The sequence below is a fragment of the Macrotis lagotis genome, chromosome X (genome assembly GCF_037893015.1).
Source record: "Macrotis lagotis isolate mMagLag1 chromosome X, bilby.v1.9.chrom.fasta, whole genome shotgun sequence".
NCBI lineage: Eukaryota > Metazoa > Chordata > Mammalia > Peramelemorphia > Peramelidae > Macrotis > Macrotis lagotis.
Window position 1 is genome coordinate 165,845,418 of NC_133666.1, and position 25,563 is coordinate 165,870,980.

Consider the following 25,563-nt stretch of genomic DNA (forward strand, 5'->3'; position numbering starts at 1 on the left):
AATTTGACAAGTGTCATACTCACCCAAATACTGAATAAACAACAAAATAACTGAAAGAAAATATGCCAGGCCCCCTCCTAGATCATTCCTTGTCATGGTAGAGGGTCTTTTGTAGCTCAATGAAACTAAGAGTTGTGCAGTTCAGGGTTATCCAAGATCAACAAGTCAGAGTGGAGAGTTCTGACTAAAGGTGATTGATTCACTGGAGAAGAAAATGGCAAACATGCCAGTATCTTTGCCAAGGAAACCTTATGGACATTATTGGCCTGCTGTGGTCCACAGGTCATAAAAAAATCAGACATACAACAACAATATGATAATTTGGGGGATACAAAGAAAGGAGAAAGAAATCTCTGCTTTTAAGGACCTTACTCTTCTGGAAACATCTAGGACTTTCATGTTTCAGTGTTATTTCAGGACAGAGAAAGAGAGTGTCTTATTCTCTGTGTATCTATGTCACTTTTGAAATACAACTTTTATTCCACTGGAGGGAAAAGGGTAAATCCAGGCAAGTAACTAACCCTGAGATTTCCAGACCAAGTCAGAATCCAAAGACAGATGCTGATGTAGCCTATTTTCTATAAACCATGATGAGATTGTACAATACAGTATATATGAGCAATGGTATTTCTGTCAGGGGAAATAATATGATAGCATTTTAGTTTTAAAATTAATTTAGAATTTTGACAAAGGTTTATAGAAAGCCCTAACAATCACTATCTCTTCTATTATAATGGCTAGGAAAAAGTTGTCTTCAAGTTGGGTATATTCTTAGCTTGAGTATAAAGTTGAAATGGTAAACCTTATCCACTTCCCACAAATGTCTTAGGTAGTCTCTATTGAATCTCAAAGTCTCAGAGTTTGAAGGGATTTTTAGAAAAAGTAATCATGATTTCTTTGTATAAAAAAAAGTTAATGAAAAAGCACAGCAATACAAGTTTTAGGGCCTCACAGAAACTTGCTAGTGTGAATAGAAGAGAAGGAAAAGAGGAAACCAAAAAAGTCATTGAATAAGTTATATCCCTTCCCTACCCTTCTGCTTTGTTTTTGTTTTCTTTTCTTTAATAGATTGATAAGCAGAACAATGTAGGGGATAGAGAGCAGGCCTTTAAGATCTGAGTTGAAGTCCTCTCTCTGTGCAAGTCACTTTACAACTCAATTCTTCAGGAAACCCCCTAGTTAATTAATTATAAATTGCAATGAAAATTCTGGCTTCTCTTAGTCAAGGGAGTTTCCTCATTGGAGACTTCCTCTTATCATCAGTACAATCATGGGTCCAGTCCAAGGGTCTACATTCAGGATCAAGAATCTCTAGGGCCCAAAATTTGAGCCAAAGGGGCAAAGAAAGAATCTGTGGGCTGTCAGAGAGATGGACACTTGGACAGATGCTAGGGTTTGCTAGGGTCAACTCTAACAGGAAGTAACTTTTCAGTGTGAACATTCACATCTAAATCAGCAGCTACAGAACAGGGCTTGATACATTGCATTGGCTGATCATCTAAATTTAAGAAAGTGATGATCACCTGTGAAAGACAACTACTCTGATCAAGAAAATGATCCATGACTGTTCCAAAAAGCTTATGATGAAAAATGCTGTCCACCTCCATAGAGAAAACATACAGATTGAAATATACTGTTTTATTTTGATTTTTCTTGGGTTTTTTAATTTACATTTTCTTTTGCAACATGGTAATATAAAAATATGTTTTGCATGACTTCACATGTATAATCAATATCAAATTGCCTACCTTCTCAAGGAGGAGGGAGGGGTGGAAAAAGGTAAGTTGGGATTCAAAATTAAAAAAAAGAAAGGTTAAACAATTTAAATGTAATTGAGAAATAATTAATGAGAGAAATAAAGTATATTAAAAGATAAAAATAAACTTAAGAAAGTGTTAATAATGCAGGTTAAAACTTAAAAGTGTGAACATAGCGTCTCTCCATCATCACCACCCCTCCCCCACTTTCCAATCTGGTTGTTTAAACATTTATGCCAGCACACTCCAGTATCGTTCCATAAATCTATCCTGGAGTTCAATAAGAGTGCAATTTAAGAAGGCTGAGAATATGAACTTATAACTAGACAGCTGGACTGTTAACTATAGGCTAAAAACAATAACTAGTGTTGACTAAGCACTTTACACTTTGTAGTCTACTGTCTTCCCTTATATCATCTGAGTCTCACAATGCCTCTAGACATATGAGGTAAGAAGACAAGAGCTATCTGAGAACTATTGGGAAGATTGTTTAAAAAGCCAATGCCAGATCCTTTGGTTCTTGCCCCAAAACAATGCACAAATAGCAATAGTTTTGTTTTATAAGGAAGAATTTCTAGAATCATTCTAGTTCAAAGACTAATTTTGATATAAAATATGGCATAGTGGAAAGTTCATGAGCCTGGAACAAAGACATCTTGACTCCATTCCTACCTTTTTCTTAATACATAGGCAATCCCTTAGTCTCTCAAGCCCTCAGTTTCTTTATTTGTTAACTATGAATGTATCAAATATTTATGTCAATATTTCTTGGCAGGCCTTTTTCTTTCTCCAAAATGAATACATGTGGTCTATGATGTTTCCCTTCCCTCTGAAATGTGCACTTTTATATTTCTGCCAACAGATAGAAGGAGAAGAACCAGGTGCTTTATCAAGAATTTGAAGCCATTATACTTATTTGTGTTGGCCTTGTATCTTATTGCAACTATTTCAGTGCAGGTGGCCCCTGTAGATAATTTACAAGAAAGATTATAATCAGAATCAATAGCCTTGAGCTGTTTCTAATTAGTTGGGAAACATCCTCCTGGTTGATTTCTTCCTTAAACCAGTAGTCTCCCCCTTTTTTTTAATCTTTCACCACTACAAAAATAAAATTTTTAAGTACACACTCCCATATGCATACATTTATTTCCTCATAAGTTATATGTATGTCTGACTTTCTTAAAAATGCATATAAATATATATACAAAAATTTAAAAAGATGAAGTTAATCATTTTTCCCACTTTGTTAAGGATAGGGTTTTTAAGATAGAGCAATGCAACTGAGTATTTTATTGTGTTTTTATTTTTAATCTTAGTTTAAAACATTGTGACACAGTCATTCAATGAATTGGTTATAAGTTCAGTTTATTTCAATGCTTGATTTTAATGACAGTTCCAATTGAAAAATGGACCTCCCAAAGCTACAAAGATCCAAAGGAAGATGTGCATCAATGACTGAACTTAATAAATCATTATCTTTTTAATACATCCCATCCACTAATAATGCAAATGTTTTGTTGACATTTTAGTAGTAAATCCCCATCTTCCCTGATATGAAGAAGAGAGGAGTAGTAAAGGAGGCCCCATCTTTGGAAGTCGGGTCCCAGGTCCTTAGTGTGGCAGTTCTATGTGGTGAGAAGTTGATAATTTGGCAAGGTGCCCTGGTAAAACCCTGGTTTCCTGGTGCTAGGTGGCCTTCTTTAGTTGCTTCTAAGCTATAAGATAGGTTAGGGGTTGGTGGGGAAGAGGGCTGCATGTTTTAGGAACAGGGTGGTAGCTCTGAAGGAGTTCTGGGCTTGGACTCATGAACCTCAAGAATCCCAGCGGCGGCAGCAGCTGCATCCTGTCTCACCTCATACTAGCTGCTGCTTGTTCTCATTCCTGAGGCGGCTGTTACTGCTTCTTTTTTTCCCTCTTCTGTTCTCCTTGCTACAACTCCTCCCAGACTCAATGCAAGGTTCCTTTGTTCTCCTAAGACCTAAAGAAGCTAAGACCCTCCTTCACTAGGTAGTAGGCAAGGTATCAAAGAGCTCTGTCCTTGGAAATAATTTTGAGTCTTCCATCCCCAGAATTCTGAATAATGCACCTCACCTCCTATGTGTAGAGTACGGGTCCTTGTTTCCAGGGGAAAAAGGGTCTGCTTGTCCTCGTTCAGATTGACCGACATATAAGGTGTACTCTGCTGCTACAGTAGGACTGTAAAGAGAAAGACAGGTGTGGGAGGGGGAGGGGGTTGGATGGTGCCTGATGGCTTGCCCACCTGCCTGCCAAGGAAAGAGTACACACAGCTGATTATCCCACACTGCCTGCACTAGGGGAGGGGAGAAGAGGAGAGTGGCAGAGCCAGGTGGCAGCTGTGAGGGCACTGAACAGCTGGGCTACTATCTGTTCTAATATTTTCTTCAAACACACACCAATGAATCGCTTTGTACACCCCCTAGAGTATGCACGCCCCACTTTGGAGATTTCAAATAACAGCATTCTATTAATGCTAGAGTCCTTGAAACTGTGCTGTGTAGGTCAATGGAGGGCACTCTCTATTTAAATACTCATTTGTTTTGTTTAAATTTTCCTCTTGTGTATGAGGATGATCAGTAGTTCTGATCTCTGCAAGACAGGTTCCAGGATTAAGTAGGCCAGATTGTACCCATTGTCATGACACCTGCTTCCACCATTCTTCAGGGAAGCTTTCTCATTCTGGCATGGGAGCCATCCAAAACTTCCGTCTTATCAGTTACTGAACCAGGGAGCAGGGCTGTTTCATTTCATAGCTGACATAGTTTCGGGTGATTTATTGCTTGTAAAACATTCACAAATGAGGGAAGCTGAAAGGAGGGAAATATTTACTCTTAACTGTATAAGTATGCTATAGGATAATGAACACATCTTTAAACTACTTGGAAAATGTTTGCAGCTTTCACCTCAAACTTTCAATAATTATGGCACAAAATTAAGTGACTTTTTCATGCTCACCCTTTAAATATCAACTATGTACTTGTTTCATAGATTTTCTTTGAGTAAAGTCAATAAAACCTCTCAACAACTCTGACTCCTTAAGCATGGTGCCTTCTCCTTCCAACTATTAGACATGATTTCCATTATTTAAAATGTCACATCCCGGTCTCCCAATTTCTTATCTCATCTTTTTTCTCATTCCAGTATATTTTTTCCTTTTCCCCATATGTTCAAGGTTAATGCCAGATAAGGATCCATATTTGAAATGACTAAATATACCAAGTTCACTAGGACATATTTCTCCCATCCATATTGAGGCACAGAACTGACCTATATAGAGGATCAGCACATGGTTAATGGTAGGAGTCTCTGATTCCTTTGCAACACCATAGCTCCAAGGGATAATCTGCACTGGTTTATCAAAATTCAGAGAGGTTGCAATGAAAAAGAAACTAAAGAGTTGGCCACAAAAGTTGAATTTTTTAGCCAAAGCCAACTCACTAAGGCATGGAAGATTTATGATTCAGGTCATTGGAGGTAGAACCCAAAGATCTTTAAAGCAAGTAAATCATTGTACCTAAAGATTTAAGGCAGCCCAATCTGCCCCTTCCCTTTTTTGCTAGCTATATATATATATATATATATATATATATATATATATATATATATGTATCTTAACACTGAAGTGCCAAAGCATGTATATTTTCATGTTACCTGGGGATGAATAAAAATATAAATTAACCTTATTATCTCTTTTTTTGCTTTTTAAAAATATCAAAAGTTGTTCTTAGGTGCAGAGGATAAAATGTCTCCTATACCCCTCATTCTCCATAACTAGCCCCTGAAACACACAGACACACAGATACAGACACACACACACACACACACACAACTACAGAACATTTGAATCATGGCAGCAGACACATTTCAGGCTACTAAACAGCTGGGAAGAATTCTACAAAGTTAACCGTAACATATGCAGCCAGATAGAATTTCTCTTTTAGTTTGAGATATCTTCCCACACTTCTTCTCCCTCAGTATTCCCCACCCACTCTTTAATCTCTCCTTCACTCTCCTAGTAGGACAGTCTGACTCTGGGACAATGAATTGAGTTTCTAAGTACAGAGATGCTTCCTATGGTAGAATTAGAGAATAACCCCCCCCCCATCATCATGTCTAGACTGTCCAGTACTGACTGCACAATCTCTCTCCCTCTCCAGTGGGAATAATGACTGTAGGATGTAGCAACTAAACCTGTGATTTCACTAATATTGAACAGAGAACTCCTGCTCTCCCAAAGTAAGTTGGTGTCTTCTTTGCAACTTAGTTTTAGTTTCCAAGAACACTGAGAGGTTCAGTGACTTACCCAAAGTCATACCAGTAAATGCTAGAGCCAGTTATTGAAATCAAACCTATAAATTTAGTGTTCTATGCACCACGTTATCTTTCTGAGATAGAAATTTTAGTCAATAAATAGATCTTTGTAAATTTTGATTGCTTCTCTTTACAAAGGACTCAAACCACTCAAAGAATCAAAGCTCTGATTACTGGTTTGTTTGAAATATTCCACTGACATAGGTGTGCTGTAGCTGTTATTTTATATAACAACTTTATTTGTTATTTTATATAGAAATTTGATAGATAAGTGAATTCCAGAAGGTTATTCATAGAAAAAAATAGTGTAGGTAAGAATAGCTCATGTTGTCCTAATAACCTTTTTCTCTATCAGATAGACCACACCTCTAAAAGAGATTATGATGGGAGATTCTGAGCTTTCAAAATTTCAAGTGAAATTATTTTTCTTATGATTACTTTGATACTTTGGGCCTATGAGCTCATAGATTAAGTAAATCACAACCTTTCCTTTTTTCTCACTTTTTGCCTCATTATGTATGTTCTCCTATAACACTCTGTAGAGTACAGCTAGTGCACTGGGGGCTTTCTTCTAGACTTCTCATCATACTACTGGAACATTTGAGCTTTCCATGAGTTATGTCTTCCCCTAGCCATATGACCAATACCACTGATATCCTTTTATGTAGCTTGCTTGAATAATTCTTAGTTGATGCTATACTGCAGCCTATTCACATCCTGCTCTATACCTACCTATTGTCTAAATATTGTTGCTTATTAAATGATTTTCTTTACCGATTACTCCCATTATCTACCTATCCAACCCTAGTCACTCTTCTGAGCTCTAGTCACGTATTACAAACTTCCTACTCAATTTTTCAAATTGTGTGTCCTTCAGGTATCTCAAAAGCAACATATCCAAAGCAGAACTTCTTTGTTCTCTTAAGCCCACTTTTCTTCCAAACTGTTATTCTTTTCATGGACATCACTATCCTTCCAGTCTCCCAGTTTTATAATATATAATCATTCTCATCTCCTTACTAATTATTCTTTTCCCCACATATCCAATCAATTGCTATAGCTTATGTTTTCTACCTCCACCATATCTTATATCTTTCCCCTTCTCTCTACTCACAAAACCATCATCTTAATTAAAGCCCTCATAGGTTGGATAATTGAAATAGCATCCTAATTGATCTCTACTTAAAGTCTCTCCCCACTCCAATCCATCCTCTTTAAAATATCAATGGTTTTTCTTTTATTTGAATTAGTTTTATCAAGACCAGGTTTAAAACTGTCTTCTATGAAATCTTCTCTGACAAACTGAGATAGTAGTTATTTCTCTTCTTTGGCATCCAATGAGTACTGAGTCCTATAAATAGGACAAACTGTGTACTATTTGTTTGCTTGTATTGTTATCTTTTTGTGTGGATATGCTTTGTTTCCCTCAATCAAATTGTTATTTCACAAGGGCATTTTATTAGTAGTTTATTTTTACATTATCTTAATTTCCCAATCTATTGTTCCATACTCCCTCTCCCAGAGAACCATCTTCAGTAATGAATATTTAAAAGGTTTGGGGGGGGGGGCATGTGGCTGAAGATGTTCTATTTAATATTTTACCACTATTCTCTTTTACCTTTTCCAAGATGGAGAGTGTCATCATTCTTCTTAAGGACATACGTGATCATTATAATTTGCAGCATTGTATTGATTGTTGGGTTTTTTTTAGTTATATTGTATTTAGTTGCATACTATTATCCTGCTTATACTCACTTCATTTCTTAACAGTTCAGTTGAGTCTTCCCATGCTTCTCTGCCCTAATTAACATTATAATATATTAATTTTCCATTCTATTCAAGAATTACAACCTATTTAACAATTAATCAAGGGGTCTCTCAAAGTGATTTTCCTAAAGTAATCACCTGATCATGTCATTCTACTATTCATAAGCTCCAGTGTCTCCCTATTACCTCTCTAGGATCAAAATATTCTTCTATTGGACATTTTAAGTTTGATCCTAAACCATCTTTCTATCCTTATTGCATATTGCTTCCCTTTTTAAACAAATTCTAGGCAAACTGGTCTTCATCTTATTCCTCATATACCCAACTCCATCTCTGTTCTCAATACCTTCTATCCTAACTGTCCACTCGCATATTCCTGGAATTCTCTCTCTCCTCAATTCAGCTTCTTAGAATCTTTATCTTTAAGGTTCCATACAAATTACAACTTCTTCATGAAATCTTTCTTGATTACCTTTCTTTCTTTTCCTCCTCCTGTCCAAATATCTTGAATCTCGCATCTAATTTTGAATATATCTTATTTATAAATATATATATATATATATAACATTTTATATATACATTATATCTGTTCACAGGGTGACAACTAAACAATGTTAAGGTTTTCTAGTTTGCATTGCAAGTAAAATAGAGAAAGAATGATAGATAAAAATTTCAGGAGAATAAATTTTATATATTTATATACATTATATATTTATATATTTATACTTTATAACATTATATATACACATTTTCATGTGGTCTCTCCTAAAACAGACCCTTAATAAAGCTTGTTCTTGATTTAGTAGAATAAAAAAGCAATAAAAATAATTTGTCAGCTTTACATAAGCAAAAATTTAAAAGGTTTCTGTGTCCTTGTGGAAATAGCAATATGGTTGCGGGAGACAAGGCATATCCAGACACATGCAATGATGACAATACAAGTAAACCAATACTGGCTAATGTGTCCTATTGATAGGACTCATTATCCTATCATTTATTGGAGGTTAAAAAGAGAAATCACTCCTATCTGGGCTTGAAAGAGAAAAATTTACAGAAGAAAAAGAAAGTTTTACACGTAATCCTTAAGAACAGGTGCAGGGGGCAGCTAAGTAGCATGGTGGATAGAGCACCTGAAGTCAGGAGAACCTGAACAAGTCACTCTTTGTTTTTGTTTTGTTGTTGTTGTTGGGGTTTTTTTAGGTTTTTGCAAGGCAAATGGGGTTAAGTGGCTTGCCCAAGGCCACACAGCTAGGTAATTATTAAATGTCTGAGACCAGATTTGAACTCAGGTACTCCTGACTCCAGGGCCGGTGCTTTATCCACTAGCCACCCCTGAACAAGTCACTCTTAACCTAACTGCCTTAAATAAATAAAATTTTTTAAAAAAGAAAAAATAACAGGTGCATACACAAATAACTTGTTTGTTGATTGGTGGGTGGGTTATAGATTTAAGCAACAAACTAGATATATGAGACTTAGAGATGTCTGATTTTACAGACAGATTTTAGTGTACAATTTTTCAAAGTCAGTGGTGTGACTTTGCATCATCCAAGACTGTATAGTTCTAGGAAGGCAGAGAATTATGTTTTATTTAAACTCTGTGTCCCCCAGTAGTAAGTTGTAATTGCATAGTAATGAAAAAAGGATATTGGATTTATAGGTAAAAGATTTGGGTACAAACCTTGGCTCTTTCTTACTAACTTTATGACCATAGAGAAATATCTGAAATTAGTGACTGGGCTATGTAATAACTAGGTTGCCTTTAAGTGAGACTGTTAAATATATGTTGAACTGAATTTAATGTATAGAATGAAGACATTTAAGAAAAAGGAAGTGCTGGTCATATATAGATAGATGTATATATCTATATACACATAAATGTATACTTAAAAATAAAACTTCTGATTTTAATAGAATTATGTATGTATAGTTAGAAGGAACATTAGAGGTCATCTAGTCCAAATTTTTCATTTTATAGGTGAACAAACTGAGACCTAAAGAGGTTTAGTGATTTGTCAAAGTTTACCTATAATAAATGGCAGAAACTCTGCCATCAGGAACTTTGACTATACACTGGATATTCTTGCCAGGTATCCCACTACATACATATTTAAATTTACTTGGGTGTTATGATTTAAAGTTTTTGACAAGAATATTCCTAGAGAACTTAGAGACATACTTTTTAACCCTATTTTGTTTGACATTCAGTATCTTAAAAACCTGAATGCAGATGGTGGCCAATTGGTTGTCTAAAAGCAACCAATAATGATGACCTTATGTTTATTTGTTCATCATACATTCAATATCTAAATTGATTTAGTAGACCAAAAAAAGCAATAAAATGTCAGCTTTAAAAATAAACACATCTTTTCAGTTAATTCAGACCAAATTAATTAATTATTTCTAGATGAATCTGAAGGTACTTAATAAATTCATCATACAGAAATCCATGAAGAGCAAGTGAAAAATGTTAAGGATGACAGTAAATTCTAGAAACAAAAGTAACATCAAAACTCTTACAAAAATCCTGACAAAGTAATTTAACTTATGTGTGGAAATTTTGGGGTCAAGGAGGTGGAAAGATAAGACAATTAACTATCCAGGTAATAGTAGCAAAATAAACTTTCTATGGAAGTAAAATATTTTAGCTTGAATTATTCTCACGAATAGATACAATGATCAAAATCTCTGTAATTGCTTAAATACATAATATAATTGGGTTGCAAAAGTACAAAAACCAGAAAATTAAGAGACTGTGTCTATACCTAATAAATGTGTTTCATGTTCACAGCAATTCTAGATAAATCTGAAATTTTTATGGTCACAGCCCTCATATGAATATAAGACATGAATATAAATATGTCGCTATTGTATATTATTATTATTTTAACTCCCACAAAGTCAGTATGGATTTAGTCTTATAGAGAAAACCCAAATCCTCATCTACAATGTGGAAAATAAATAAGCAATATCTGTTCACAGGGTGACAACTAAAAAATTCTAAGGTTTTCTTGTTTACATTGTCAAGTAGAATAGAGAAAGAATGATGAATAAAAATTTTAGGAGAATAAAGCTTTAAATGTTCATTCACATTAATCAGTGCTGCTCTGACATCTTTATAAATAAAACAAATGTTGACTTCTTTATGACATAAGTGGTATATGGAAAGCTAGCACAATAGATAGAGTGATGGTCCTAAAGTTAGAAAGACCTGAGATCAAATCTGAACCCAGAAACTTTGAAGCTGGGCAAGTTACTAATCTGTCATAGTTTCATCTGCAAAATGGGTATAATAGTATCCATCTCTCAAAGTTGTTGTGAAGATAAAATGAAATAATATTTGTAAAGTGCTTTGTAAATTTTAAAACATTATAAAAAATGTTAGCTATGATGATGATGATGATGATGTGTGGCCCCACTTTGAACACATATTTGATTTACCAGGCTCTGAGCAATTATACTATCTATGTATGAAGATTAAAAGAAGCAGTTTTGTAAATTTCTTCTGGGAATACTGATTTTCACTTTAGGAAAGAGCTTTGTATTTGATCAGAGCAATTATAAGATTGCAATAATTGAAATTTGTTGATAAAGTAAAACTGTGGTACTTTGTTTTTTCCCCTTACAATGCATTCATAGACAGAATAATATATTTATAGAGAGAGAAGATTTAATTTCTTATATAAAGCATAAAATCTCCCCCTTCATATAAAGTATTAAAAATGAATCTTCAAAAGTAGATATTGTATTTCTGAAGACTTATAAAGTGGGAAAAATCAGCCCTTGTTTCTCTTTTATTCCTTTTTAATGTTACAAACCCTCTGAGGTAACTTATGCTTCTGCTTAATATTGTAATGTTTCCCTTGAGCCTTTAGTGTATTATTATCTCTCCCTCCTCCCCCCTATATACTTTTCCATCTCAGACATAATAGCTAGCTAGTTTCTATTTCATGTTTTACTTACTCTTTCTATTGAATCCTCCTCCTCATTGTAATATGACAACAATCATGGAAGATGGTAGCAACATCCCAGGTGACCCCAGAAGTGCCTTTCTTTGAGTTCAAATCCTTTATAGCACACCAAACCAACCAAGCTTATCTTGTCACTACTTATAACCCGCTTCTAGACATAAATAGAGAGGGTATTTATGCCCCCTTAGTAATGGAGTGCTCTTATAGGCAAGTCATGCTTTATAATTGAATTTCAACCCACACTTCAGGGATGTAGATAGAGAATTGCTCCCCCCCCCCATCACCCTTTTATTTTCAAGATAAAGTAAATTAATTAATGTGCACTTTCCAATTGGAGTAATGATTAAGACCCAGCTGTGGCTGTGAAATTATATGCTGAAATGCAACAAAGGACTTGTTAATGCTTTGGGGGAAGGGAAATAAAGAGAGGGGTAAAGAAAAGAGTCATAGGTGTCTAATATTAAATGGTGTCATAAAAGTACATCTTAATACTTTGTTTACCAATTCAACTTTCAAAGACAAGCTAGGTTATGAAGTCGACTTTTCTACACACAAATCTTCAATGATTGATGGGGTACTGTAAAATAGCTGTGTTCAGAAAGATAATTTTTGGCAGACAACTTCAAAGGGCTAGAACACAGGAAGGATGAAAGGATAGCTTCATTTTTACATTAATTTTCCCCTGTAGATCAAAATCTAATGAAATCTGCCTGGGAATTATGAGCTATTTATTTTATTACATGATGTTTTCTTTCATTGTATCCAGTGGTCCCCATGTGGATCTTTTTGTCTTTATGGTTAAGGGGAATTTTCATATATATTATGTGATTTTGAGTGAGTACAGCATGTAATGGGAATAAAATTATTTTTAGATAGTCCCATTCACCATTGTTTTATTGCAGGGTGTCATTTAAGACCTAACTTATAAATAAGTAATAGGATGGAGGTGGTGAAGTTCTGTATGTTTTTTCAACTTCCCTCCTTATTCTCCATGGGGTAGAATCAGTCATTTTCATTGTTACTGTTGTTTTTATTAGATACTGTATTTGTACCCACTACCATCATCTAGTTATGTAAACCTGACAAGAAAAAGAACAAAATATCTCCCTAAGAACTCTAATTGTCAATTTTCTTTAAAACCAGAAGGCTTTCTATCTTTCAATCCATAATGTATTAAAAGCTGTTCACTAGGAAAGATCTTGCATTGTATGAGTCATCAGCTTGGAGAAGTTTTTGAAGAGACTCAGATCAATGAGGAATTGTGGTGGATAGTGAAGAATGCAAACATTTCCTTTTGTTAAACTACCCTAATTGCCCAATTTATTATGGAAAGGATAGAAAGCTGAATTTTCTTTTTTCTCAAATTTAGCACAATTTGGTAGAATCTGCTGGATGGAATTGAAAAACACTGAATTGGAAGGGAAAAAAAGAAGGAAAAATTCTTTTTTTCTGATCTTTGGCAGGGTGAAGTAAAGAAATAAAGTCTCCTCACTGAACTACTATGAGGTCAGAAGCCTTGCTGCTATATTTCACACTGCTACACTTTGCTGGGGCTGGTTTCCCAGAAGATTCTGAGCCAATCAGTATTTCACATGGCAACTGTAAGTATTAAAGCATCTCACAGATCATCTTAGGTTAGCAGCCTGTCTGCATTGAAATAGTTTAAACTGAATCTGCATTCACATGCACCTAACAGGTCCAGTTAGTTTGGAAATATTTTTATTTACTCTATTTTATTTGGATTGTAAGAGTAGATGTAGCATCAGATGCAACTCAGGGATGTGCTTAGTTTCCCTAGGGGTTCTTGCAAAGGCAGAATTTAATTCTGAGGATCTCCTAAATAGTGATTTAGTAGTCAGCAAAGCAAGCTAGGAATACTAACAATATGAACAGTCAACCAGCATTTACTACTTGAATATGCTAAAGATATCAAACATGGTACCTTCCCTCAAGGAACTTATGATTCAGTTAGGCAGAAAAGATCAATAAATGCATACAAAGCAAATAAAGAATACCACTTAATATGTAATTAGGTGTCAGTATAGGATTCAATATAAAGAGATAATAGTCTTGTCTCGCTTTAATCCTTGGTACCACCACTCAGAAGAAACCCATGCCTGGAATATACAAAATTATTCATTACCTAAATATATGATTTTACTGTCATTCTATTATATAAAGATTAGAAAATTTCTCTCAAGATTAGGTTTGTAAGAGAGACATATTTCTTTTAGTAAACCCTTTCCATAACAGAACAAAAAAAATTTGAAAGCCTTCATCAGGGTATCTCATCAATAGCTTTAACTCAGATGATAAATGATATAGGTGAGAAGCCTACTAGTAAAATTTCCCACAGTGGCTATAAGTAAATTCCAGGATTAAAAAAAAAATGAAGTACAAACATAAATCAGGGGTATAGAGTTTAATTTTTGAATAAATATCCCAAATCCTAAGTGATTGCTGCTTATTATTCTACCACCATCACCACCATCCTCACTACTCCCCCCAAAAAAAGATTACTTTCAGTTTAAAGATGCAACAAACATCTGGTTTGGTGCTGACCAAAGTGTCAGAGTATCTATTTACTTTTTCATAGATCTACACTTGACCAGTAGCTGAATCATGATAATGACATAGAAGTTATTAAATAAAACATAACAGTTCAATAGATTAAAAAGATTTTCCAAAGTCACACTTATGCTTCTAAAAACTAGCAGTTCAAGTTAAATGAGAGCTGAGGACCTACATTAGCTTTTGGTAAAACTATAGTTAGTTAGCATTCATTCATTACCATGCCTCCTCCTCCTTCTTATAAATATGGACTCTTGAGAGTCTTTTCTTCTCAGTTTCTTAAGATGGTATTCTGGTTGAAAGTGCTTTCTGGAGTGGCTTTAGGTTCTGTAGAAGAAAAATGTTGGAATTTAGGCAGCAGAATATATTAGAAAACTTATTGGAATGAAATTCAGAATCCTGTCTCTATTACTCGTTATATATGTGACCTTGAGCAACTCACAATGTCCCTGGTTTTCAGTTTCCTTATAAATTAACAAAGGGTTCAAATCAATGAAGTTTAAGTTGCCAGTTCTGAATTCTAGATGTGTTCTCCCCCTAGATGTTAAGGTGTTAATAGAAACTACATATAGTCGGCCAATGAGTACTCAAGAGGAAAACATTCTCATCAAAGCTTGAGAGTGTTATAATGTCACAGTATTCCATAGGTAATATAGACCCTCAAGAGTCAATGGTTAATTTTCAGTGTGAGCATTTACACCTTGGAAATTAGAAAATACAACAGATTGAGGCTTGATGTACTATTGTTTTGTTGATTCCTCTAAAATTCTTGTTAGCATGAAGCATAATTATTAGAGGTATAGATAAACTCTTAATTTCCTTTGTGCTTATGCAAGCCAGTTATAACATGTAACTGAGCAATTACTTAACAATTTTGATCAACTTTTATCTACCCATGTGGATAATTCAAGCAAAGTAATTTACCTCAAGAAATGTTTATTTCAACTGAAGTAAACTTAAGATATTCTTTACTTTAAAAAAAACAATAAATTGATGGAGAAAATATTAATGCAGATTAAAATTAAAAGTATGTTGTATACACATTTTCCCCAGCATACACCAGAATCTTTACCAAAAAGTCCTCATCCCTCTATGTGCCAATTTTGATATGATTATCTCTTCTCCCATCTCACCCCACAAAGAGATTGCTGATCAGTTAAACATTCACAACAATAAACTGCCCTCAATTCCTAGAAAACAAAATAGCCAGCCAGCAGTATTAGACCATTAGACCAATCTAACTGGAAGGCAGTGGAGAGTATATATATATATAATTTTCCCTTAGGGTCCTGAACCTGAGCTCCCACCACTAGACCATATTGACTTTACAGTGATAACTTTGTACCAAGAGAGAATCTTTGGCAGACAGCCCCTAAGGCTTAGCACTCTGAAAAAGATGAAAAGAAAACCTTATGAAAGACTAGAAGATCTGTGTGCAGTGCACTTTCTTTAGATTATTTTAGCTTCAATGAAGATGGGGGTGGGGTAGAAAAGAATATCATAATTTTAAATTGACAAAAATGAGAGTGTGCTTCTTTTAAAATCTGTAAATAAACTTTGATCAGTTTGTAAATCCATACCCTTTCACATTTTTATTTGAAGTTATAGAGTACGATGGAAAAAAGAAAATGAGAACAGAGAGTTTTGGGAGTGCTAGTAATCCTGGGGATGACATGCATGCCTTATTTCTGTGATCTTGCCCTCTCTTTTTTCCCTTTAAAAATCTTCTCCTGCTTCCCTTGGTTTTCTTTTATATTCCTCCTCCCCACCCACTCTGCTTTTCACAGATACAAAACAGTATCCGGTGTTTGTGGGCCACAAGCCAGGACGGAACGCCACACAAAGGCACAGACTGGACATCCAGATGATTGTGATAATGAATAGAACCCTCTACATTGCTGCCAGGTCAGTGATATTTTTCTTCATTCCTGGGAAAGCTTTGCACATCCAGAAACGCCTTACATTATTCAGTCATGAATTTATTTTATCATTTCATGATAGCCCTAACCAGTTATTTTTAAAGTTATAAAATACAAATGTAATTGTTGAGTTATCATTTCTTGTTTAAAGGTTTCCATTCTAGTACTTTAATTCATCTTTCTGTGAGGGGATTATATGTTTCAGTAACAAACCCAAACAATCTATAGTGAAAGTGAACACATGCATGCATGCCTGTATGTGTGTTTGTGTGTGTGTGGGGGGTTAAAGTTGACCTGTGTTTTCATCAGTTTCATCAGAAATTGAGAAACATCTTCTACCAATATAAATCATTTTTTCCTCAGCAACTTATAATTTTGAGAGAATTACCTGGGCACTGAGATTAAGTGATTTACCCCAGGTCAAACAGCCAATATGGGTCAGAGATGGACCTTGAACCCAGGTTTTTAGGATTCTCTATCTCTCTCTCTCTTTTCCCCTCCTCCTCTTTTTATATATGTGGTTGTTGTTTACACACACACACACACACACACACACACACACACACACTCACAGATAGGTGATTTCATTGGTGTGGTATATCTTCTAGCAAACTAGATTATAATTGCCCCTTTCTTACATAACAATTCTATACTGTTGCTTTGTATAGTTGCTGTGTTCCAAAAATTTATCTAAAATTCACAGTGAATTAATTCTTAGGAAGAGCCAAAGTCTTGAACTGAGTTGATTAACTGCTGATTCATTCCATCAGTATCCAGTCTTCATGTGTTGTTATGGCCAAAAAAGGACCTAATGGTCGCTCTTCAGATGATTAGACCCTCCCAACTAATCCTCAAATGATAAGTCATCATCCCACCAGACCTTCTGCTTCATTTGAAAACCCCAGTTTGAGGGCATAAATGGTGATCAACAGCCAAATAGAATTCTGCTTGATTCTGTGCTGTGCTGTTAACATTTTTGTCAATTATTTGATCAAGGTGTAGATGGTAAATTCAAAATTTACAAATGACACAAAGTTGAGGGGGCGGGATTATACACTATGATGGAGTCAGGCTCTAAAAGGAACTTGACAAACTCATGCATATTGGACTGAATCTCATAAGTATCAAAGGTTCACACTGTGGTACAGAAAAACCAGCTTCACAAATACAAGATCTCAGTAGGGAATGGCTGCTTAGTAGCCAACTCTAAACTCAACATAAATCAGCAGTGTGATGTGACAACCGAAGGAGTTAATGCAGTCTTAAGAGAGGCATAGCCTTCAGGAAAAACAGATATGGAAGCTATTTCAGGAAATAATTATTATTGATTAGCTAAATAATTATATTTATTGATAAACTCATTTAGGGACAGGAATGCTCAACTGATAAAGTGGGGAGAGGGAATCCTATGTGGACAAAGAGTACCTAGATTTCAGTAAGTCTGATAAACTTTATCATGCCACCCTGGAAGAAAGGATTACTGGTTTCATAACAGGATCTAAAGAGTTGGGGTAGTATAGACTAGTAGACAGAGCACTGAATTTAAAAGTCAAAGGACCTCAGTTCCAAACATAGTTCTGCTGCTTGCTCCTTGTGTGATCTCAAACAAGTCTCTCTCTGACTTTGTTTCCTTGTTTGTAAAATCCTATGATTTCAAAGGGCCACCTCAAGTGTTACATTTGTGGTCTTATGGATAATGGATCAGTGTCAACCTAGAAGGAAGTTCAGTTCTTACCTGACTCCTATTTATCATTGTTTTCAGTGGTTGAAGACAAAGATGGCAAATCCATTGCTATCAAGAAACCGGAAGGGCTAGCTAACATAGCAGCTGATAAAATCAGGTTCTTAAAAAAAAATCTCAACAGAGTGGAAGAATGGGCTCGATTATAACAAGATTGAATTTAAAAGGGTAAATGTAAATTTAGCATTAATGTTTGAAAATTTACACAGCACAAATATACAATAGAGAAAATGTGACTAAGGTAGAAGTTTGTCTGAAAAAGAAATAAGGTTTTTAGCAACATGCATCCATAAGGGAGGAATAAAAACTAATGAAATTTTGAACTGCATTAATATAAATATAGTGTTTAAAGTAGTTCAGATTTTTTTTAAACTGGTCAAACCATATCTGGATTAGGATATACATTTTAAGGCATAACAATTTATGAAGGACACTTACAAACCAGAGTACAAATTAGAGAAGAGTGACTACATTGATGAAGACACACCAAACTTTGTTCATATAAAATTTAATTGAAGGAACCAAGGAAGTTTAACCCAAAGAAGAGAAAACTAAGTGAATTATAATCACTGTCTTTAAGAATCTCAGGAGTTGTCATGTGGAAGAAGGATTAAACTGATTCTGTGTAGGTCTGGAGGGCAGATTTAGGACTAATAAGTGAAAATTACATGGGCACAGATTTAAGCTCAATGTAAGAATGAACTTTCTAATAACCAAAGCCTTTCCAAAATGAAATGAGCTGCCTCATGGGGTACTGATTTACTGAATTTGTTCTAATAAGAGCCAAAAAAATCACTTGTTGGGAATGTTATAGAAGAAATTCCTCTGTGGGTCTGGAAACCAAACTAGATTCCTGGTATATGGTTCTCTGTTTTATCTTCAGAGGAATTTAAAAATTGTTTTCCAGAAACATAATTCCCCCCAAATGGGAAAAATCAGACATAGATTATATGATTAGAAATGAATCGAAGAGTAAAATACACAAATTGGTGTTGGAGGAGAAGAGTTATTGAGAAGGAGGAGAATACTTAATTGATCCTTGGCTCAGATGAAAAGGTTTTCATCATTGAATTTGATGAGAGTAGTTATTTACTATCCTTTTCTACCATGGTTATCATCTTAGAGAACAGAAATTGAATTCCAAGTAATCTTGACAAACTGTAGAAATCTATGGTCCTATTTTTAAAATTTTTTAAATAGGGCATTCAAGAGGAACAATTCCTGGGGCTATTAATGTAAAGAGGAAACACAAGCTTCATAAACAGGACATTGGGAAGGACTGGCTGTGTGCAAGAGTGGCAAATGAAAAAGCACATTAAGTCTTTGAGGAATTCTGAGACTCTCAAGACTGTGATGCTGGGATATAAACTTGTGAGAGAATCTCCCCAAGTACTAGAGACCTGGCAGAAGTCAAACTTAATCAAAAGTCATTCAATGGTCACTTAATCCTTACTATCTGTAACCCATGTTATTAGGTGCTAGATGAGATCCACAAGTAAATAAGACTTAGGACTTGTTCTCAGGGAGCTCTCATGGGCGGGGGGATGGAGTGGAGAAGATATTAGACATGGATACATACAAATTAGAATATGGTAAGTGTGTAAAAGCAATAGCTAGGGAGGAGAGAGATAAGGAGTGTTCATAGTATGGTAGGAAGCAGGGCTGATTTTAATGTGAGAGGATCTGAGTTTGAATTTTCACTCTCTTTCTACCTAGGAGACAATAAGTCAGTTCCCTTCTCTGGTCTTTAGTTTCTTCCTTTTTAAAATGATGAGGTTAGCTGAGATGACCTCAAACATCCTCCCTAGCTCTAAACTGACCATCTGATCAATCAATACTGTGTGAAGTTTGTGCAGTACAACCTAGTTCTGTGTAGAGCTTGAAGAGGAGACAGGAGAGGAACAATAATGAAAAAAAGATTTTGGAAAATGGGTCTCTGAGGAAAAATATATAGAATTCCATAATATTCCTGACAAGGGTTTTTTTGACCCCTGTTAGAACAAATTCAATAACTCAGTGAAGTATGAAGTAACTCATTTCATTTTGGAAAGATATTGATTATTAGAAAGTTAATTCTTAAATTGAGCTTAAAATATAGAATATATACATATATATGCATATAAATATATGACTGGGAAAAGAATGAATTTATGAAAGAAAAATACATTCTTAAATTCTTGCTATATCTGTCACGCACTATACTAACTATGAAAGAAAGTTGGCTCCTGCCTTCTTCTATCAGAGGAAGACAACACATATGGTGACCCAGGAAGGGTGTTTGAGTTTGGGTAGTCATGTGAACAGCAATTGGCTCCATAGGACAACTATCATACACCCTACAAAGCCAACTGTACACAAAGAAAAAGATGAAAAAGTGAAGAGAAATACAGACTTGCTACAGGGGCATGACAGGGAAATGATGGTGAACTATGGTTCACTTGATATATGGGGAATTCTTTGTAAAATGAGATTTAGGGAATCCTAAAGCTTCAGGCAGGACTTAAGGAAAAAGGAAGGGGAAAGAGGAAAACCTCACTGTGGCTCCCTCCAACACCCAGTACTGAGCTGAAGGGGAAGAAAAATAGATAAGGAAGGAAAACTAAAAAAGACAAATGAAGGTGGAGTGAAAGAAGTCCAGAGAGTAGAGGAAAGAGAAATGGGAAGGAAAGGGTTTAGACCAGACTGTATTTACCCAGAAGTTCATAAAGAGAGAGGGGGAAATGAGATTAAATGGGCATCAGTTCCCTTTAGCACTTTTTCTAGTACATAAAAGAGGATTGTATGAGTAACTGAATAGATATTCATTCATGAGAATGATGAGATGAAAGGATAGGCCTAAACTTTGAGAAGAAATGACTGAGGTAAGAAATTCCTTTCTTGGAGAGTTGTGAAAATCATGGCATGGGATTTGGGAAAATCAGTTTTGAAATTTAAAAAACAAAAAGGTAGAAAAGATTATCAGTTTCTGCTAGATAGAACCTGTCATTTATGGTGAAAAAAGAATGAGTCAATTCTTAGTGACAGAGTATGGGATTGGTTTTAATGAAATATGCAGGCACTCTTTACTATGTGGATTAAAACTAATGAGGTGAGGTAAAATATGCAAGAATGCCCCTCATTTTGACCCTGATACAATTGTTGCTAAAATGAGAAACACCTAGCTTTTTATTCCTTCTCTGCTACCACATGAAGTTATAGGGAGCTAATAATCTAAATGTGGTCACAGCTCCCATAGACACTTATCAAAGAGCATCTCAGAAGAATTAATTGAAAAATGTCTTCAGCAACCATCCCTTAGGCATAATATCAGCTTTTCTTGAATGTCATTTAAATTTTTTTTCTAAATGTTGCAGTGCTAAAGGTTACATTTGTACTCAATTATCTGAAATCTGGTCAAAACAAATGATTAAACAGCCTATCTGTGAGAATGTAGACTGACTTCAAAATCCTCTGTGAAATGTTCACTTTGCTGTTGCTTCACTGGAAGGGAACAAAAGAAGAGTAAACAGACAGATGAGATAATTTGAGTAATGTGTAATCACTTGAGCTCAGATAGATGTGCCTCAGGAGAACTGGATTCTAATCCCATCTCTGCCTCTACCTATGGGGCTTGGGGCAGGTCACTGAGGCTGTCTAGGTTTCACTTTTTCATTTTTAACACACCAGAGCTGGAAAACAGGAACAATTTTGAAAGGTTAATGAAGTTCATGCAATCTTTCTCCCCCACCCCCACCCCCGACCCCTGGTTTTTAAAAGAAGGGATATTCAGGGATCTCTTAGAGTTGAGGCAGGGTGGTTGTTATAAAGTTAAACTTGACTAACATTTTGGGTAGGAATAAGGAAAAGGTGAGCCAACTAAGCTAATACACTCTGAAAATTCTGATATCTATTTAAAAATATAACAAACAGCCTCATTCTCCCAGAGGTGACATGCCACCTTGATCAAAGTGTTCAATCTGCCTGGGATTCCAGTTTTGCATGTTTCTGGTCCCCTTCAGCAATCACTTCTCCATTGTTAAAACCCAGAGAACTAGGCCAGAAGGTGTTCAAATCGACCACTTTGAGCCTTCTCCTCCTTGGTGGCCCAAGGAACCTGCCAGTTGCATTGTTTAAATTTCCTTCCTCCCTGTGGCTCCTGCCTTTGCCACGAAATTCAATTTTGCTGACTGGAAGTGGGAAATCGGAAATACTAGGATTAAGCCAGTTTGTGTTAGAATGGCTTAATTAACAAACAGCTGTGTGCTCTGGAATGCTTTAGGTGGTGGTAGGGAAGAGAGAACAAAAACACCTCTTTACCTTTATTGCCTCTAGCTACAGATGGGCAGTTTTCACACTTGAGAGCCCTTTAAAGGGCTAGTCCATTTTGAGATTTTGCACATGGAAAGTGCTTGCCTTTATCTAAGAAAGCAGGTTGTTTCATTCATGTTTTTCCCTGTTTCCCCCTCCCACTCACCTTTCTTACGAAAATCCTCCTCAATTCCCAGGATTACATTGCTTGGGAATGCTTTCAGCATTTAGGGACTAGGAGACTGGGGCCTCTTTTGAATCACTATTTTTATCTACTGTTAGATTTTTTTTTTAAAGAAAAATCTCAACTACTAATTAACATAAACAGGCCAAGCAAGAAGGGGACAATCTGAGAACTTTCTGAGGTGTTGCCAATGCATAATAATTAGCTGTTAATTTACAATGCAGATGCATGACTCTCACTTTTGTATGGGGGGGGCGGGAAAGAAGAGCCTTGGAGAAAAAGAAAGAACTGAAGTCATCCATAAAAGCTGATAACAAAGTAATAGGTAATTTTATGCCAGTAATGACCTGGACCAAGGCGCCACCAGTAAAGTCAAACAAATAATAAACGAAAGTTTAAAAGTAAACGACAGTTCTGATTTTCTACTGACGCCTGAAGAAACTTCCCAATTCAGCAATTTTCTAAGAAGACTAGCCAGTCTTCCACCCCCAAGCATTCAGTGTTCAGGCAGGGGATTTTTTTTCTTCTTTTAAGCCGGTTCCCATTAACAACCCTGCCTTTTTTCCCCCTTCACGTGAGAGGAGATCTGCTTATTACTCTTCTGTGGGGCTGTAAGGACCTTTGTGCGCCCTGCCTAGTGGAGGAAGCATACCCTGGTTTTTGTTTTTTTGCCAGAACTGATAAAAATGAAGTGAATCCTGGCTATAGAACTTTAAAAAGAGGGGGGGGGGTGAGAAAGGGGGCGCCTGTTGGGAGGAAGAAAATCTCTCAGCCTGAAGACCCAGTTTAAAGCTTGGGTAATTTTCCAGCCCCGGGACTTCCTGCATTTAAAAAAAAATCAATGTTATTTCAAGGAAAAATGAGATGTTTTGCTTTCATTCCTTAACCCCCTCCTCATTTCCCCAATTTGGTGTAGTTCTTTTCCTTTTCTCCAGACTTTCAGACAAAAATGTCCTTGTCCTCTGATCACACAGACGGAATATTTCAATATAGTCCCACACCTGAACTGCTGATAGTTTACCTGTTCCAAGAGGCGATTGACAGCTCTTTGTAAAAAAAAAAAAAAAAAAAAAAAAAAAATTCTCAGTAAAACAGAAAGGTGAACAGAAAAAAGAAATACAAACCCTTGCAGGAAAATGCCTTATACCCTAAATTGACCATAACAGTGTGTGTGGTGTGTGTGTGTGTGTGTGTGTGTGTGTGTGTGTGTGACTTGTAGACACATTTTTGTCACTGGCATCACTCTGATTTGTCTGTCAAACTATCAAGGCTGAAAGTTATAGTGAAATGTTTTAAATAGCGAGAGAGAAAGAACATTAACTTTTTTGCAATCTTCCAGGTTGAATAAATGTGGCATATTGAATCTCAACGTTTTGGGGATTTTTTGAATAACATATTGGCCATTTTTAGAACATAGGAGGCAAACAAATAAGTTTCTTTCCTGAACTACTTATATGCATATTTCCTTTGGAGTAAGGTGTAGTTTTATATTCAGTTGTGCTTTATTAGTAGAAGCAGACTATTACCAGAATTCTTTTGTGTAGTCTTTGCACCTTCTATTTTGGTATTTATCTTCATAATTCTGTGTGTGTGTGTGCGTGTGTGTGTGTGTGTGTGTGTGTACTGGGATGTGTGTATATATATATATATATATATATATATAGAGAGAGAGAGAGAGAGAGAGAGATACTATATGTATATATATATATATATATATATTCACTTCACACAAGCAAAACTTTATCAGGCCACAGATGAATGATTCAAAGAAAATTATGTTGCCTTTATATTCATTTTCCTTTCTTTATAGGGACCATATTTATTCTGTTGACATAGACACATCAAACACAGAAGAAATTTATTGTAGCAAAGTAAGTAGTTTCTAAAGCAGGGTTTTGGAATCAAAGAATCCAGGAGGGAGGGTGATCTCATTTTCAACCATAGTTTATATTTGAAAATACATGAATTAAGTTATATCCCTAATATTGTTTAGAGGATACTCTCACAAATTTTTTGTGTATTTTTTTAAAGGATTTACTCTATGTGTGAGGTTTTAGGTTCTGAAACTCAGTGTGGTGTGATAAAAAGGACATTGGACTGGGTTGGGGCTGGAGTGGAGACACTGAGAGGTGAAGAAACATGTGTGACTTTATCTCTCATCTCATTTTCTTTCAATTTGAGGAAGTTGGATTAGATGACATATGAGATTCTTCCAGCTAAAAATTTTTGATAATTCTCCTTGATGAATTAGCTATCCATCATGTCTGTTTGCAATGTAGAGATCTATGTAATTTATATATTCCTACGATATTTTTAATTGCTATACTGGTTTGGAAATTCCATTTTGAACCATTTCATGTGCATTGGCACATCCCATAGCATAGTTTTAATCACTCAGGTGTAATGCTCCCATTTCTTGGCATTTGAAGTTCACCCTGACCTTTTACATTTGTACTCCAGTGAAAAGTGCACCAAATTTGAAGGGGAAGGACTTTAAATCCTGTTCTTCTAATTATTACCTGAGTAACCTTAAACAAGTCATTTAATGGTCCTGAGTCTCATTTTCTTCATTTGTTAAGTGAGAGGACCAAACTATGCTCTCTCAAGCCTCTTCCTCCTTTAAATCAATTATAATCCTCCATAATGTAATCATTCCTCATTTCAGATAGGCATAACAATATCTTGAGATTCTTAAAACAACACAAGAAGATGGTTTAGTTTTATAAAAATCTTTTAGATTTAGTGTAGTCAGATGATGCCTTCAGTCTATTAGCCTATAAGCTAAGACAAATTGTTTTTTTTCCTATCTAAAATAAACCTAGACAAGTATAATTTTAGGGGGGAAAATCTTCATTTTTTAAAAAAAGAATCTTAAAAAAAGAAAACTAAATGAAAGGAGAAGGCAAGAACAGACCTTTCAAAAAGTACAAATATGTTTAAAAGTTAGTTTGGCTACTTTTTTACTGATCTGTTTTAGGAGCATCAAATAACAGAAGATGATTTTGTAGTTTAATGAATAGAGAGTAGCACAAAATGA

The 25,563-nt window shown here is 35.4% G+C and overlaps 1 protein-coding gene across 5 annotated transcripts in view; it reads left to right on the forward strand.

Annotated features, from left to right (window-relative positions):
* The window catches only part of SEMA6A (semaphorin 6A), a 176,444-nt gene that overhangs the window by 78,276 nt on the left and 72,605 nt on the right, over nt 1-25,563 (forward strand). For all 5 annotated transcript variants that reach the window (XM_074202571.1, XM_074202570.1, XM_074202574.1 and 2 more), the window contains exons 2-4: nt 13,288-13,425; nt 16,183-16,300; nt 24,337-24,397. In XM_074202571.1, coding sequence (XP_074058672.1) covers nt 13,326-13,425; nt 16,183-16,300; nt 24,337-24,397 — 279 coding nt within the window. In that variant the 5' untranslated portion in view covers nt 13,288-13,325. The remainder of the gene's footprint in view (nt 1-13,287; nt 13,426-16,182; nt 16,301-24,336; nt 24,398-25,563) is intronic.